Source organism: Neomonachus schauinslandi, chromosome 10, assembly GCF_002201575.2.
Source record: "Neomonachus schauinslandi chromosome 10, ASM220157v2, whole genome shotgun sequence".
NCBI classification, from domain to species: Eukaryota; Metazoa; Chordata; class Mammalia; order Carnivora; family Phocidae; genus Neomonachus; species Neomonachus schauinslandi.
This window is the reverse complement of record NC_058412.1, coordinates 51,708,847-51,727,145: the sequence shown is the minus strand read 5'-3', so window position 1 is coordinate 51,727,145 and position 18,299 is coordinate 51,708,847. Positions and strand designations below refer to the sequence as shown.

At 42.7% G+C, this 18,299-nt stretch overlaps 1 protein-coding gene across 1 annotated transcript; it reads left to right on the top strand.

Annotated features, from left to right (window-relative positions):
* PCYOX1 (prenylcysteine oxidase 1) lies at positions 1-18,142 on the top strand. Its single transcript, XM_021699167.2, has 6 exons — positions 1-155; positions 1,421-1,627; positions 2,851-3,025; positions 13,240-13,451; positions 13,768-13,920; positions 14,739-18,142. The coding sequence occupies exons 1-6, from the start codon at positions 44-46 to the stop codon at positions 15,395-15,397; spliced, it is 1,518 nt and encodes a 505-aa protein (XP_021554842.1). The 5' UTR covers positions 1-43; the 3' UTR covers positions 15,398-18,142.
* Positions 18,143-18,299: the final 157 nt, after the last annotated feature.

The following is an 18,299-nucleotide window of genomic DNA, read 5'->3' as shown; positions in this document are numbered from 1 at the left end:
CGGACTATAGGGCGCTCCTGTGGACTGCCGCGCTCCGGGAGCCATGGGGCTCGTGGCTGGGGAGCTCGTCTCGTCGCTTCTGGGGCTGTGGCTGCTGCTGTGCAGCTGGGGGTGCCCCGGGAGCGCCGAGCTGCGGGCCCCGCCAGATAAGATCGGTAGGTGACGGGGGCGGGGGACGGCACGGAAAGGGTGCGGGAGCACGCCCCGCGCCGGGCGGCCGCTACGCAGTGCACCAGGCCCTGCGGCCGCGACGTCCACCAGGCCGCGCGCGCCGAATCCTCCGCGCAGGTCAAAGTCTTCTCAGTTCGTGACTTAGGGTCGCTGTCGGTGCCCCAGGGACCGTGTCTTCCTGGGACCTTGTCGATGTGCCCATTAGGGGAATGGGCGGTGGAGGGAGTATTGGGGCGGGCGGCCGCCAAGCGCCCCTTGTGCCCGTCTCGGAGGCCTGGGGGTCTGCGGAGGCCGAGGACCCTCTCGCCTCCTTCCCTTGCTGCACCTTTAGGAGGCCAGTCTTCTGGTTCTGGAGCGACCGGCCGCCTCGCTCTGCGGATGACAGGCGCACGCGGTCACAGCACGCAGAGCAGTGCAAACAAGCTGACCCGTCTGCTTCCCTTGATAGACTGGACTGGAACCCCATTACCCCCTTTCACTTTGCTGAGGTCGGCCTGCTGCCAGAGGCCCTAGCTTGCACAATTTCTCTACCTAGGACTACTACACAGCCGAAATAATCCACTCTCAAGTTTCAGTCTTGGTTTTTGCCGCGTTTGGTTTCCTTTCTTACTCCCCTTAAAGCTTTGTTTTGTGGGGGCATTAACCCATCTATTTTTTTTTTTTTTAAAGATTTTATTTGCGAGAGAGAATGAGAGACAGAAAGCATAAGACGGAGGAGGGTCAGAGGGAGAAGCAGACTCCCTGCTGAGCAGGGAGCCCGATGTGGGACTCGATCCCGAAACTCCAGGATCATGACCTGAGCCGAAGGCAGTTGCTTAACCAACTGAGCTACCCAGGCGCCCCTAACCCATTTATATTAATGAGACAGAACAAATCTTGACAAAAACGGTGGCCACTTTATTTAAAATGCATGCTGAAAAGGCCCACCTCCTCTGTTCCCATGCTTTGGGCACGAAGAAGGTTGTGCAGAACCAGTGGTGTCTCAACAAAGAACTATGAGAACCTTTGGGGATTTGTCCCCCCAATCCAATGTCAATTTGTACATCAATGTACTACCACTTTTGTCCGAGGGCTGTGTCTGTCCAGATTCAGAGTTCTATCTTCAGCAACTGTCACTTGCCTCCGGGTCCCCAGCTTCCCTAAATTGGTGATAATAGCCTTGACTAACATCTGTTATTCAAAAACAAAACCCACATAGCTGGGTAAGAAGGAAAGAAACTGTTCCTTTTTTTTTTTTTTCCATCCATAGCAATTATTGGAGCTGGAATTGGTGGCACTTCAGCAGCCTATTATCTGCGGCAGAAATTTGGGAAAGATGTGAAGATTGACCTGTTTGAAAGGGGAGAGGTGGGAGGCCGCCTGGCCACAATGACTGTCCGAGGGCAAGAATATGAGGCAGGAGGTTCTGTCATCCATCCTTTAAATCTGCACATGAAGCGTTTTGTCAAGGACCTGGGTATGTAATTTGTTCTTAGAGCTAAGCAGATTTCTGTGTGACCATCCATGGATATGTTTATCAGATAGGGAACTGAAACTTTTCCGCTTTGTTGTCTTTTACAGAGAAGTTGGTAAAACGGTTTTCCTCACTTTGCTGCTAGCAATTAGTGCAAGCTTAGTTAGGAGCCACTTTCCCGTAATGGGACACTAGTTATCTGTATCTTCAGTTATCTGGAATTACAGCCATTGGGGGGGCGGGTGGGGATGGTTGCTGTTCTTAGTTCTTAAACCTCTGGGTTCATGTTAAAGAGTCAAAGAATGGTTTGAGTTAGCAGAAACCTTGCGTACTCATTTACAGCTGGGAAAATGAGGCCCAGAGGCTTTCAGTGTCTAGCATAAAGTCACTCACACAGGTATGGGTCCAGACATGTGCCTAGAACCTGGGACATCTGACTGCTTCCCTGCCAGCAGAGGAGCTGGACAGGTTGGGGGAAGTCTGGCAGGCCTCCGCAGGCCCTTTGCTCAGAGAATATTGTGTAATTTTTGCTATCTGAAATAGCCAGTTATGCAAAATAGGATTCATACAGGAATGGGGATGTCTCCTTTCCCTTTGCTGCTTTCCACATCTGTGGATGCTTCCTGAGCTGCTTTCCTCCATGAGGGCAAATATATGCCAGGAGCAGTTAATGCTGCAAATATTCATGTCTGATGTTTCTGTTTTTTTTTTTTAAATTTTTTAAAAAGATTTTATTTATTTGAGAGAGAGAGAGAGAGAGGATGGGCAGGAGGAAGGGCAAAGGGAGAAGCAGACGCTCTGCTAAGCGGGGAGCCCGATGCAGGGCTTGATTCCGGGACCCCAGGATCATGACCTGAGCTGAAGGCAGATGCTTAACTGACTGAGCCACCCAGGCGCCCAACATTTCTGTTTTTAAATTGAATTCAGTTTGTGTTCTGACATTTTCCTTTGACTTTTTAGTCTTTTTCAACTAAAAATAGCCAGGCTGATTTTGATATATGTGCATGACCATCTGACCCTTCCTTTAGAGATCTGCTTTAGGACAGCGTAGTGAATGAATAGTGTATTACACACTGTTCTAAAGATAGAGCTCCTTTAATATGTTTTCTGAGAACTGGGGGAAGCCCAGAATTCACGCACTTCAGAGTGTCCACCTAGCTTCAGATGATCTTTCATTTGATCAACATAGAAACCCTGAGTTTAGCTAACCCTTTCTGTTTTTGCAGGTCTCTTTACTATTCAGAGCTCTGGTGGCCTAATGGGGGTGTATGACGGAGAGACTCTGGTGTTTGAGGAGAGCAGCTGGTTTATAATTAACATGATTAAACTAATTTGGCACTATGGATTTCAGTCCCTCCGAATGCACATGTGGGTAGAGGACATATTGGACAAGTTTATGAGGTAATTTTTTCCCCCTTCCATTTACCCTAAGACCTTTTAGTTAGATGATCTTTAGGAATTTTATTTCTTGAAACAGTTCTCTACCTAACTGTAAGCCCTGTTTGTCAGATTGTTAGGTAAATGGTTTGCATAAAATATGCAGACCGTTTATCCACTTGAATATTGAAAGAGTAATTTTTGCTTTTGAAAATGTATTTTGCTGGGCGCCTGGGTGGCTCAGACGGTTAAGCGTCTGCCTTTGGCTCAGGTCATGATCCCAGGGTCCTGGGATCGAGTCCCGCATCGGGCTCCCTGCTCCTTGGGAGCCTGCTTCTCCCTCTGCCTCTCTCTCTCTCATTAATAAATAAATAAAATCTTTAAAAAAAAAAACGTATTTTGCGGGCGCCTGGGTGGCTCAGTCGTTAAGCGTCTGCCTTCAGCTCGGGTCATGATGCCAGGGTCCTGGGATCGAGTGCCGCATCGGGCTCCCTGTCGGCGGGAAGCCTGCTTCTCCCTCTCCCATTCCCCCTGCTTGTGTTCCTGCTCTCGCTATCTCTCTCTCTGTCAAATAAATAAGTAAAAAAAAAAAAAAAGAAAAAAGAAAATGTATTTTGCAAATGCTTAGTTTGTTTTTTTTTAATATTTTATTTATTTGACAGAGAGAGACATAGTGAGAGCAGGAACACAAGCAGGGGGAGTGGGAGAGGGAGAAGCAGGCTTCCTGCCGAGCAGGGAGCCCGATGTGGGACTCGATCCCAGGACCCTGGGATCATGACCCGAGCTGAAGGCAGATGCTTAATGACTGAGCCACCCAGGCGCCCCTAGTTTTGCCACACACACTTAAATGCTCTACAAATGTTAAGTCCTTGAATTCTTATGACAGCTCTCTCAGGTACTGTTATTAGCTTCTTACAGATGTGGAAGGTGGAGGCATAGAGGTTTCAAGTGTGCAAGAACACCAACCTAGTAAGTGGTGGAGCTGGAGTTCCCACCCAAGTATTCTGGCTCCAGAGTTCTCTCTCTCTCGCTTTTTAAGATTTTATTTATTTATTTGAGATAGCAAAAGAAAGTGAGCAGAGGGAGAGGAAGAAGCAGATTCCCTGCTGAGCAGGGAGCCTGACGAGGGGCTCTGTCCCAGGATTCTGGGATCATGACCCGAGCTGAAGGCAGATGCTCAACGACTGAGCCACCCAGGCGCCCTGGCGTGTGCTAATTTTTATGCTGGTTTACAATTTTAGATGCTAGAGAAATTTAACTTGTAAGTGCTGATATTTCATTACTATGAGTTTCAGTGTAGTAAAATAATTGTCAATAAGGTAAAATTACATGTCATATATGACCCAGTATTGACAAGGACAGATATAAGGATTGAGTAGGATAAATATACTCTAGTTTTTGTAACTTACGGTAGTTTGGGATTTTTTTTTTTTTTTTTTTTAAAGATTTTGTTTATTTATCTGACAGAGAGAGAGTGCATGAGTGAGCACAAGCAGGGGGAGCAGCAGAGGGAGAGGGAGAAGCAGACTCCCCCCCCCCCCTGAGCAAGGAGCCCGATGTGGGGCTCGATCCCAGGACCCTGGAATCATGACCCGAGCCCAAGGCAGATACTTAACTGACGGAGCCACCCAGGTGCCCCTGGGATTTCTCTTTCTAGACATCGTTGTTAGGTCAATTCCTCAAACACTTTTCCAGTGGATACATTAAGGTCAGCTACAGTGCAGATTGTTTTAAAGTAGTCATTCATTTATTCATTTACCAAATATTGACTGCCTATTACGTGCCAGGCACTATTCTGGGTCCGGAGGATGTAGAATAGAACATGTCCCTGTCCTCAAAGAATATACATTCTAGTAGAGAGACAAGCAGTAAACCATAACTAAGAAAATATATAGAATTTGTGTAGAGATAGCCAGTTTGTAAAGAAGGAAGGTAGCAACATGCTACCTTCAGCATGCTCAACAGGAAAATCAAGTTCAGATGGCATCAGATACAGCCTCTATGTAAATTTTCTTACCCGTGGCTTACTTGACATGTAGAGAACTGCCCTGTGAGAAATCAAGAAATCACTTTTAAAGTGAATTCTGGATATTATAGAACTGTGAAATAGGGACGCCTGGGTGGCTCAGTCGTTAAGCGTCTGCCTTCGGCTCAGGTCGTGATCCCAGCGTCCTGGCATCCAGCCTCGCATCGGGCTCCCTGCTGGGCGGGAAGCCTGCTTCTCCCTCTCCCACTCCCCCTGCTTGTGTTCCCTCTCTCGCTATGTATCTCTCTGTTAAATAAATAAATAAAATCTTTCAAAAATTTTTTTTATTGAAAAAAAAAGAACTGTGAAATAAATGCAGTGATGAGATAGATTATACTTTTTTTTTTTTTGATGAAGTAAACTCTATGCCCGATGTGGGGCTTGAACTCGTGACCTCAGAGATTTAAGAGTCGCACGCTGTATGGACTGAGCCAGTTGTCAGGTGCCCCAGGATAATACTATTTTTGATTTTAAAGTTTATTACCCTGAGATCAAGAGTCGCATGCTTTTCTGACTGAGTCAGCCAGGCATCTCTATTTTTGATTTTAGAAAACAGTTCCCCTACTTTATGGAATTACTGCCTACCTCTGGTCTTTGATATTTGATTATACAGCACTGATCCTTATGTTGTTCAAAGGGCCATGCACCCTACATTTCTGTTTCTTTCAATAAGTCAGGAACAGAAAAATTTTATTTTGGTAATTTTATCACATCCTATGAGAAAGCTGGCGAGAAGGCTGGTATTGAGCCAGCATGTGCCAGTTGTTGAAGTAAATACTGCTGGACTAGTGACATAGCTGTTGCCCTCTGTGTTCCTACTCCTCCCTGTCTGCCTCCTCTCCAAACCCCTTCCCCCCGCCACCAGCAGGGAATCTTGACTCAGTTCTAGTGCTGTCATCAGTCTACTCCCTGTTGAATGCTGTACCAGTTATTAAATAAATGACCCTTGAATAATTTGGGGGGGGTTGGGGTGCCAATCCCTTGCATAGTTGAAAATCTCTGTGTAACTTTTGACTTCCCCAAAACCTAACTGCTAATAGCCCGCTGTTGACAGGAAGACTTACTAAGAACATAAACAGTCAATGAATACATGTTTTATATGCTGTGTCTAATGCTTACAATAAAGGAAGCTGGAGAAAAGAATGTTAAGAAAATCAAAAGGAGGGGCGCCCGGGTGGCTCAGATGGTTGAGCATCTGCCTTCGGCTCGGGTCATGATCTCCAGGTCCTGGGATCAAGCCCCACATCGGGCTCCTGGCTCAGCAAGGAGCCTGCTTCTCCCTCTCCTTCTGCCTCTCCCCCTGCTTGTGCACCCTCTCCCTCTCTCAAATGAATAAATAAAAATCTTAAAAAAAAAAAAGAATCAAGGAAGAGAAAATATATTTATGGTACTCCCACTGTATATATCTGGAAAAAAAAAAATAAAACCAAAACCCATATATAAATTTACTTGCACAGTTCAAACCTGTGTTATTCAAGGGTCAACTGTATTTGTAATATCACCCCATGCTGGAGATACTCTGGGATATTGCAAAAATCAGAATTGGGAACAACAGAGGTTGCCAAAGAGTAATCTGGAACAACAGATTCCCCTGCATTTCAGTGAAGCAGTAGTTCTCAACCCTGGCTGCACATTGGAATCAATCTTTTTTTTTTTTTTTTTTAAGATTTTATTTATTTATTTGACAGACGCAGCGAGAGGGAACACAAGCAGAGGGAGTGAGAGAGGGAGAAGCAGGCTTCCCACAGAGCAGGGAGCCCGATGTAGGGCTCGATCCCAGGACCCCGGCATCACGACCTGAGCCGAAGGCAGATGCTCAACGACTGAGCCACCCAGGCACCCCTCTTTTTTTAAAAGATTTTATTTATTTATTTGAGAGAAAGTGAGCAAGCGAGCACAGGCAGGGAGAGCGGCAGAGGAAGAGGGAGAAGTAGGCCACCCGCTGAGCAGGGAGCCTGATGCAGGGCTCAACCCCAGGACCCTGAGATCATGACCTGAGCCGAAGGCAGACACTTAACTGAGGTGCCCGTGGGCATTGGTATTTTTTTTTTTTTAAAGATTTTATTTATTTATTTGACAGAGACAGCGAGAGTGGGGAACACAAGCAGGGGGAGTGGGAGAGGGAGAAGCGGGCTTCCCACTGAGCAGGAGCCTGATGTGGGGCTCAATCCCAGGACCCAGGGATCATGACCTGAGCCGAAGGCAGCCGCTTAACGACTGAGCCACGCAGGCGCCTGAGGATTGGTATTTTTAAAAGTACCTCAAGTGAATCTTACCTATAGTCACAGTTGCAAATATTAGGTTAAAATGTGCAATTGGATAATATTCTTGAGTTTTTTCTTTCTTTGAATAGTATAGAAACCTAAAGCCCTTGCTCAAATTTTTTTCTCCCTATTTTCAATGTATATGACAAATCCATTTGGGTCCCCTTCTGGAAAAACTTTTGGGGGATTTGCTGACCAGCTTTGGAGAAGTACATTGTCATTTTTGTGCTTCGTTTCAGAGTGCACAGTGTGAGCGAAGGCCCATGTGACAGTAGTAAACCATGACATTTGAAAGAGGGTGATAGGCAACACCCCACACCCGTGCGAGTATGCATTCATTTTCTTGTTGGTGGAGCTGCTTGGGGTGGAAATCCTGTAGCCCTGCTGTCCATACTTTCCAGGTTAATTTCCAGTTCTGAGCATTTACTTATGCATTTCTTCTAGTTGGATGCTATTCCTTACTCCAGAGTCCAATCTCTTTTCTCAGCCCTTTCAGCAAAGCCTTCCCCTAAATCTCTAGTTGCCATTCATTTCTTTTCAAACTGGGATGTCGCATAAGTGTTATATGGCGCACAGCACCCACACGCTTGTGTTGTTCTATGGTATGTACAATAATTAGAATACAGTAGATACTCAGATGTTTGTTGAATTGAATCCTCTGGTTCAGTGATGGCTTTCTGTTGAGATATCTTGGTTTCTGGGCTAGGTTAAAGCTCATTCTTGTCTCTAGCACTTAGTGTGTTTCTGAGGAAATATTAGATCCTTAACATTTCTTAATCTGAGACTGATAGGATTCACAGTGAAAGGCTTTATAAACACCCTTTCTTCCTTCCAGTTACTCCTAACAAATATACTGAGTCATATTTTACTCTTTTCTCTTCCTCCTTTCCCAAATCTAGTCTATCTTTAATCCTATTAGTTTTTAAAATGTATCCAGAATTTCACCACTTCTCACCACCATGGCTTCTACCACTTTGATGCAAGCCACTATTATCTCGTCTGTATTGTTGGAATAGCTCCCTGTGGTAGGCTGAATCAAATGCCTCTCTCCCCATGCAAGATGTCTACACCCTAATCCCTGGAACCTGTGAATGTGTTACCTTACATGATAAAAGGGGCTTTGCAGATATGATTAAGTTAGGGATCCTGAAATGGGAAGATTATTCCCAATTATTTAGGTGGGCCCAGTGTAATCACAAGAGTCCTTATAAGAGGGAGGCAGGAGGATCAGAGTGAGTAGTAGGAAATGTGATGATGGAAGTAAGAGGTTGGAATGATGCCAGAAAGGTGCCATGAGCCAAGGAATGCAGGTGACTTATAGAAACTGAAAAAAGCAAGAAAATGGACTCTTCCCTCAGAGCTTCCAGAAGGAACCAACCTTGCTGACACCTTGACTCTCTAGACCAGTGAAATTGACTTTTGGATTTCTAACCTGCAGAACCATAAGATAATAAATTTGTCTTGTTTAAGCCACTTAGTTTGTGGTAATTTGTTACAGTAGCAACTGGAAACTAATATACCTCCTAACTCACCTCCCTGCTTTTGCCCTTGTGCTACCACTATCTGTTTTCAGCATAGCAGCCAAAGAGGTATTTTTAAAAATCTAGGAGTCATCATATTACTTCTCTGCTCAGAAACTTTAGTGGCAAAAATAGAGCTACCCTATGACCCAGCAATTGCACTACTAGTATTTATCTAAAGGATACAAGGGGCCCCTGGGTGGCTCAGTAGTTAAGCGTCTGTCTTCGGCTCAGGTCCTGATCCCAGGGTCCTGGGATCAAGCCCCACATTGGGCTCCCTGCTCGGCAGGAAGCCTGCTTCTCCCTCTCCCACTTCCCCTGCTTGTGTTCCCTCTCTCGCTGTGTCTCTCTCTGTCAAATAAATAAATAAAATCTTAAAAAAAAAAGGATACAAAAGTCCTGATTTGAAGGGGCACATGCACCCAGTTATAGCAGCACTATCAACAATAGCCAAATTATGGAAAGAGCCCGAATGTCCATCAACAGATGAATGGACAAAGATGTGGATACACACACACACACACACACACACAGTGAAATATTGCCATTTGCAACAATGTGGATGGAACCAGTGTATTATGCTAAGTGAAATAGAGAAAAGACAAATATCATGATTCCACTGATGTGTAATTTAAGAAACAAAACAAACAAACATGGGGGAAAGGAAGGAAAAATAAAATAACATAAAAACAGAGAGGGAGGCAAACCATAAGAGACTCTATAGTTAAGAGAACAAACTGAGGGATGCCTGGGTGGCTCAGTCGGTTAAGTGTCTGCCTTTGGCTCAGGTCATGAGGGGATTGAGTACCACATCAGGCTTCTTGCTCAGCAGGGAGCCTGCTTCTCCCTCTGCCTGCTGTACCCCCTGCTTGTGCTCTCTGACAAATAAATAAAAGCTTAAAAAAACAAAAGGACAGACTGAGGGTTGCTGGAGGGGGGGGGTGGGTTGGGGGATGGGCTAAATGGGGGTGGGTATTAAGGAGGGCTTGTTGGGATGAGCACTGGGTGTTATATGTAAGTGATGAATCACTAAATTCTACTCCTGAAACCAATACTATGTTTGTTTTTTTTTTTTTAAGATTTTATTTATTTATTTGACAGAGAGAGACACAGCGAGAGAGGGAACACAAGCAGGGGGAGTGGGAGAGGGAGAAGCAGGTTTCCCGCCGAGCAGGGAGCCCGATGCCGGGCTCGATCCCAGGACGCTGGAATCATGACCTGAGCTGAAGGCAGAGGCTTAACGACTGAGCCACCCAGGCGCCCCTATACTATATGTTAACTACCTTGAATTTAAATTAAAAATACAAACTTTCAGTGGTTATTTCATGCAGACTAACAGCCAAAATCTGTACAATGGCTTTAAAGACCTGACATAGGTAATCTTACCTCCTAATTTTTTATTTCCTGTTTATTATGGGCAGAATTATGCCCTACCCCCTTCACAGGTTGAAGCCCTAGGCCCCTGTAGCTCAGAATGACTATATTTGGAGATAGGGCTTTTGAAACTTTTTTTAAAGATTTTATTTATTTGACAGAGAGAGGCACAGCGAGAGAGGGAACACAAGCAGGGGGAGTGGGAGAGGGAGAAGCAGGCTTCTCGCCGAGCAGGGAGGTCCTGTGGGGCTAGATCCCAGGACCCTGAGATCATGACCCGAACTGAAGGCAGACGCTTAACGACTGAGCCACCCAGGCGCCCCCTCATTGCTTTTATGTAGATTTTCTGAGGTCCTTAACTCCACCCTTCCAGAAGTGTTTCATCTCTCACCCCCCCAACCCCCACCCAATATTTTATTTATTTATTTGAGAGAGAGAATGAGAGAGAGAGCATGAGAGGGGGGAGGGTCAGAGGGAGCAGCAGACTCCCTGTCGAGCAGGGAGCCCGATGCCGGACTCGATCCCGGGACTCCAGGATTATGACCGGAGCCGAAGGCAGTCGCTCAACCAACTGAGCCACCCAGGCGCCCCCACCCAATACTTTTTTTTCTGACTGTGCCTCTTCCTGCTCTCCTGGATCTGTTTAAACTGCACTGGCCTCGTTGTTCTTTGCACACACCAGGCATGCTTCTATCATGAGGCTTTTGCACCACTCTTTTATCAAAATATTTTCTCCCCTGGATGCTGCAATTCTCACCTCCCTCAGGTCTTTGCTCAGATGTTACCTTCTTAGGCTTTCCTTGACCACTCTACTTATTTTGGGGGACCATCTTATTTAGAGTTGCAACTCTACCAACTCTAAGCCTTCTCAGTCTTCCTTTTTGATTTGCTTTCTCCTTAACATTTATCATCCTCTAAACTGTTACATAATTTATTCACATTAATTTTTTTACTACCTGTTTCCCCAAGTAGAACACAGGATCCATTAGACATTTTTTCTCTGTTGTGTTGACCTCTGCATCTTTAGCACCTAGAATACCTGGCTCAAAGTTAATGCTTCATAAATATTTATTGAATGAGTAAATGTTAAGGATTATACAAATGTAGTTTAAAAAGAAGAGGCTGTAAAGCAGCCTGATTAGCAGAAATTACACATCTAACTTCTTAGTAAATATGTATTCTAATGCAAATAGTATTGTAAAACAGTTACATGTTCAATGATTACATGGTCTCTGTTGTCTCACATCTAGGAGGCCTTTACTGGAGGCTTGATGGAGTGGGGTTGGGTCCCAGGCAGGAGGCGGCAGGGAGTAATTTCTTTATGATATTATATGTGTTATTTAATTGGCTACTGTTTTGTCTTGCTGTTAGCCAAAGGTCATTCTTCATTTTATGAGATAGCCTATTTTCTAAAGAACTCCGTGTTTTCATCCTCTACTTTTTCCAACTTCCTAGGACTAGAAACCAATTGATAAGGTTGGAAGGAGTTATTTTAGTTTTTGTTTAGGCACGGATATCAATTTCTTCCACAAAAATGTATTGTGTTTTATATACTACACTGTTAGACAGCAGGTAATATTGAAATGGATGGGACATTGTCTCCTGCTCAAAATATTTACAATTTGAGAGAAGAAAGTTGATGTAAGATAGAGATCTTTCTTTGGTACTTATTTCTTCCTTTGTTTCATATACTTATCTATGTATGTGCCTTATTATCTGTCCCCAACTGTAGGCTCCTTGAGGGAAAGGAATCATCTTTCTCATTTTTGTATCACAACTTGAAAAATTACATCTTGAATTACTATGTGGACGTCTGTGAAGTTCAAGAAAATGTTAGTGGTATTTTCTAAAAATTAAGTAATAGTTGAGCAAGACTTTGCAGAGGAGGTGGGGTTAAGCCCAAAGTGTATTCTAGTTGGGAGAAGAGCTAGTGCAGTGTTGGGGAGAAATATGCAGAGCATATTTAGAGATCAGTGAATGGGTCAGGTGTGTTCAAGTGGAGGATGTAAGTGTGAGTTTGTGTGTGTGTGTGGTTGAGGGCAGAGGGGGCAGCTTGTGCTTGAACCTTCTGCTTGTCATGTGACTTTTAGACAAGTCCTTTTACTTGTGTCTCTTATCTGCAGTTAGAGCAAAAGAGTTAGACTTGATGAGTTTGGCTCTAAAATTCACTCCTTTTTTTAAGGTCAGGAGTTTATTTAGTAAGCAGGGTTGTTTTTTGATAAGTCAATAATGACTAAAGATGGGGGCGCCTGGGTGACTCAGTCATTAAGCGTCTGCCTTTGGCTCAGGTCATGATCCCAGGGTCCTGGGATCGAGCCCCGCATCGGCCTCCCTGCTCTGCGGGAAGCCTGCTTCTCCCTCTCCCACTCCCCCTGCTTGTGTTCCTGCTCTCTGTCAAATAAATAAATATTAAAAAAATAATGACTAAAGATGTATTTTAGGACTTCTGGGAGATTCATAAATGTTTCAAAGAAAAGAAACTGGAATCAGGTAGATCAGTTACTCATCTTAGTAGTTTTAATATAAATCCCGAGTTAAAATCAGGGAAATGAGAATGAAGTAACAAGAGAGATGTTGTGAAGACTGGTAAGGTTTTCTTCTTGGGTGGGAGAAGCAGAAAGAAGTGAAAATATTTAAGTTTGAAATTAAATGAACTGAGGGTGACATGTACGATGTTAGGAGTGAACTAACATCCCAATCTACATTTTGGTTGGGATAGGGAGTGGGTGGAAAGGATCAAGCCTGGTGGAAAGATTAATTTTAGACATGTCTAACTGCTGCTGGAAGATAAAAAGGTGAATGAGAACAAGACCTAGGACATACCCACTTCTTTAAAGGTGCTCCCAGTGACCATATTAATGCAGAAGAGTATACAGAGGACAGCGTACTACCTGAGGAGGTAGGGGTGGGGATAAGAGCTTCTGGGATACCTGGGGAAGATGGTGACTGAGGTGCATCTTACGTGACAGGTAAAAATCATTAGAAGGAAATATGCTAATTCCCTTCCCCTTATCTTGTTTGGTGTTTAATGGCCACTTCTCTTCTTTTCAAAAGGATCTACCGTTACCAGTCTCACGACTACGCCTTCAGCAGTGTAGAAAAGTTACTGCATTCTCTAGGAGGGGACGAATTCCTTGGAATGCTTAACCGAACACTACTTGAAACTTTGCAGAAAGCAGGCTTCTCTGAGAAATTCCTCAGTGAAATTGTTGCACCTGTCATGAGGGTCAATTATGGCCAAAGCATGAACATCAATGGCTTCGTGGGTAAGCCAAGGCTTGGAAGTTATAGACATTAGTTCACAGAGGGGCTTACCTGATGCTATGGTGGCTCCAAACTTTAGGCCATGAGTTGGAGAAGACTTACCTTTCTCTGAAACCTCAGACATGGTTGGCAAAATTGTGTATAAGTAGATCTGTGCATTTTTAGTGGGGAGAGAGTCCTTAGCTTTCACTGCAATTTTTGCCCCCAGGGGCTTTTTGGCAATGTCTTGGAGCAAAACTCACCTAAATTGGGAAGAGAGTGGGTAGAGGGCCTTTTACAGAGTCAAAATTAAAACATATTTTTTCCTACCACTGACAGGGGCAGTATCATTGTCCTCTGCTGATTCTGGCCTTTGGGCAGTAGAAGGTGGCAATAAACTTGTTTGCTCAGGGCTCCTTCAGGCATCCAAAAGCAACCTTGTATCTGGCTCAGTAATGTACATAGAGGAGAAAACAAGGACCAAGCATACAGGTGAGCCTGAAATTCTATTCCTAATTTACCCTCTAGAAAATAATTGCTCGGGACGCCTGGGTGGCTCAGTCGTTAAGCATCTGCCTTCGGCTCAGGTCATGACCCCAGGGTCCTGGGATCAAGCCCCGCATCGGGCTCCCTGCTCAGCAGGAAGCCTGCTTCTCCCTCTCCCACTCCCCCTGCTTGTGTTCCCTCTCTCACTGTCGCTGTCAAATAAATAAAATCTTAAAAAAAAAAAAAATTGCTCAGGGAGAAAAACCACTCTTCTGTCATCTCTCAGTTCCAAATGATGGAATTATAAATTGTGTATGTTGCACCACATGGAAATATTCCCAGATGTGCTCAAGTACAGTGGCACATCTCCTTGGATTTAAAAATAATCTCATTCTAGGGGCGCCTGGGTGGCTCAGTTGGTTAAGCAACTGCCTTCGGCTCAGGTCATGATCCTGGAGTCCCGGGATCGAGTCCCACATCGGGCTCCCTGCTCAGCAGGGGGTCTGCTTCTCCCTCTGACCCTCTTCCCTCTCATGCTCTGTCTCTCATTCTCTCTCAAATAAATAAAATCTTAAAAAAAAAAAAATCTCATTCTTAAAAGTATAATTCCATATTTTGTACTTACTGATAAAGTATCATTTCTATTCCAGTAGAAAACTGCCTCAATTCGGCACAGTTATATTAAAGGGTAAAACTTTTTAATTCCTTAGAATTATCTTTTAACTATTTTATACTTTATAAACTGCTACAGTAATAAAATTATTTTTGGAAGGTATATAGTAGAGTATGCTAGAAACACTAAAATGTATGCTTCTTTCTTCTAGGAAATCCCACAAAGATGTATGAAGTGATCTACCAAATTGGATCTGAGACCCGTTCAGGCTTCTATGACATCGTCTTGGTGGCCACTCCATTGAATCGAAAAATGTCCAATATAACTTTCCTCAACTTTGATCCTCCAATTGAGGAATTCCATCAGTACTACCAACATATAGTGACAACTTTAGTTAAGGGGCAGTTGAATTCAACTCTTTTTAGCTCTAGAGCCTTAAACAAATTTGATCTCAGTACAATCTTAACTACTGATAATTCAAATTTGTTCATTAACAGCATTGGGATTGTGTCCTCTGTAACAGAAAGTGATAACCCTCAACCATTAACAGATAGGGGATATGTTTGGAAGATCTTTTCCCAAGAAATTCTCACTAAAGAACAAATATTAAAGCTCTTTTTGTCCTATGATTATGCTGTGAAGCAGCCATGGCTTGCATATCCTCATTATAAGCCTCCAGAGAAATGCCCCTCCATCATACTCCACGATAGACTTTACTACCTCAATGGTATAGAGTGTGCAGCAAGTGCCATGGAGATGAGTGCCATTGCTGCCCACAATGCTGCTCTTCTTGCTTATCACCGCTGGAATGGGCACACAGACATGATTGACCAAGAGGACTTATATGAGAAGCTTAAAACTGAACTATGAAATAACTTTTTTCCCCCTTCTGGCTCCAAATGAAATATCACTGGCAAAGAACACAATCTGAGCAGAGATGATTTTGAATCAGATATTTTGCCGTAAATTAGTATTGTTTAACAAAAGTAATCCCAGTGAATTATGAGAAAATACAAGCTTCTAATTAAGTGTGACAGTGTTAACTACTGCATTTATGCCATCTCCAAAATTTAACTCTTCTTTTAAATATCCATCAACAGTATAGAATCACGTGGAGTTTGTTAAACATGTGGGTTCTCTAGCTCCTCTGGAGATTCTGATTCACTAGGTCTAGGGGATGGGGGGGGGGCCTTGGATTTTGAACAAAACTTTAGAGCACTTTAAGCTGAGCACTTGAAGAGTTTAAAGACAAATTTTAGTGGGGGACTAGTTCACTTGTGCTTCACAGCTGGAAGTGACCTTCAGTCAGATAGTTATAACTACTATGGGAACTGGTTTCATAATGTCTGGCTTTATTAATTTATATCCTTTTTCAAAGTACATGTGCCCATGCCAGAAGCCTTGACTTTCTGAATGTTCTTTTGACTGCTTCTGTCTTGATTTTATTAGGGTTAAATTCAGAAGCCTTAGTAGTTTAACTTTGTCACACAAAAATCTCAAGCAAAATGAAAGCAAATACTATTGATTTAAGAAATTGGCATTCTATTATCAAATCCTCACCTATGGAGCTCTAAAAAATATTGCTAGACCCGCATGCAACCAGAGATTCTGATTTAGTTGATTGAGGAAAAGATCTCAGCATTGTAGCTAAAAAGTTCCTAAGGTGCAACCTGGGTTGAGAATCACTGATGTCGGGGTTTAAGATGTCTCCAAAGGATTTTCAGTGCCTTAGAAGTCCCAGAAAACCTAATGCATTATCAAAGCAGATTCATTTTTTGAAGAATGATTTCTCTCAACAAGAACTCTAGTAGTAATCTTGATAGTAAGCACTGTCAGTCTGACAACAGAGACAACTTAGATTACTCCAGAGCCATCGACACTAGAGTAGGATATTCAGGATACCACACCTGATCAAATCCAGCACATGTTCGAACTGTTAAATGCTTCTAAAACTACTGTAGCATTTGGGGTTAGAAACTGGTTGCTGAAACCTTGTTTTTAAGGCAGTAGTTCTTAACTTTGGCTGCACACTGGAATAACCTTTAAGATTTTAAAGCTTCTCAAATGATTCTAATATGTAGCCAAACTTAAGAACCAGTTCTACATCTACTGTATAAAGATTATCATGAATGGTTGTCCTTACAGTCACTAATAGGACAGAATGAATAAAAGCTTGTGAATTCTAAAAATAACTGTAACAAAGTTTAACATGTATTGTTGGGGAAAAAAAAGTCCATCAGATTATGGCAGCAGCTACTTTCACAAAATGGTGTAAGAAAACACTGATCCTTAATTAAAATGATTTTTGTCTCTACAATTGTGAATATTAATATGCTGATAAAACTGCCAAAATATATTTGATGTAAAGGCAGGGATTAAATTTATAGTTTGTCAAAGGGTCAGCTTTTTAAAAATTTTATTCTTAAGAATGTTAAGAGGCAGTCACATTTTTCTTTTTGTGGTTTTAATGAAGACAGTATTGTAGAGAATGTAATATTGTGTTATATGTGTGCTAAAGATTGATAAATAAAAATTGGTAATGAAATAGTTAATTCACTCACAGACTTGTTTTGCAATGGGATATATTATTTACTTACAAGAATACCAATGTAAAATGTTGCCATTGTATCAGACCTGCTCTGATTAAGTTTTCCAACAGGGCATCTGAAATGGCTTCCTTCAAGAACAAAACAGATTATTAATGTATCAGGCATAATAATTTTAATGCAAACAGCATTAAATAAGGAATTTTTTTTTTTATTGGAAGAAAAATACTATCAGAGCCTGTTATACTTCAGTAGACTACTCGATTTGTCTTTGTACAGAAGAGACTGGTAAAAATTACGCAGCAGTTGACTGAAAGCCAGTTCTACTCCAGTGGTTCTCCAACTTGAATATGCATCAGAATCACCTGGAGTGCTGCTTAAAAATACTGCTGGGCCTCACCCTAGAATTTGTTTTAGTGGGTTTGGAGTGGTAGATGGAAACAGGCATCTCTATTAAGTTCCTAGGTGATGCTCTTGGTCTAGGAACCGCACTTAGGAGAACCAGTTCTGTAATTTAGCTCTATGTGGTTGCAAAAAAATGCCTGTCAACATCAGTGAAGATTTAAAGAGCTGTTGGAGAAGGGAATAAAAATGTACTGCACTTGATACCAACTCTCCTTATTGTGATTAAGTTGGTTTGATCCCTCTAGCTATTCTTTGGCTGTAAACATTTTCTATAAAGAGGAAATAATGTTTTAGACATATATATAAGCCATCCATTGTGTTCTGTTTTTCAAGTACCTTAGTCACCTCTGTATACCCCATTCTCTACAGTTTTAAAGTGATTCAAGATTTGTAGGCTTTTTACAAGATCGCAAAAAGTACAGGCCTAAGTATTTGTTTGATATGTTTCTTGAACATAGGTTTATGATACCACCATTTGCAATTTATCTTTCATCTGAGTTTGTGTGCCATAAAATTTATGACCTAGGTGAATATGGGGAGGATTATAACTGTTCTCTATACTCCACAAAGAACTACAGTACACTGGAATGTTTTTTTCTAGAGTTCTATTCTTATATTAAAAAATTTTCCCTGTTTATGTTCAAAATAAACAACTGTATCATTACTTCCTGTGTTTTACTTCAATTGCACTATACTTGGAATGTAAATGTACTTGGAAAAAGTCAGTACATCAAAACTACAAGAGTTTCGAAAATTGCAGTTAATGTTTCAGAAGAAACCCGCTCAGGTATGCAGGTTCTTTCCATTAGAAGATGGAAAAA

Bases quoted from the DNA above. Each gene is read 5' to 3' on its own strand.
- PCYOX1 (XM_021699167.2), top strand. From the start codon at position 44: ATGGGGCTCGTGGCTGGGGAGCTCGTCTCGTCGCTTCTGGGGCTGTGG. The intron at 3,026-13,239 runs GTAATTTTTTCC...TCTTTTCAAAAG, and splicing joins ATATTGGACAAGTTTATGAG to GATCTACCGTTACCAGTCTC. The intron at 13,921-14,738 runs GTGAGCCTGAAA...TCTTTCTTCTAG, and splicing joins AACAAGGACCAAGCATACAG to GAAATCCCACAAAGATGTAT.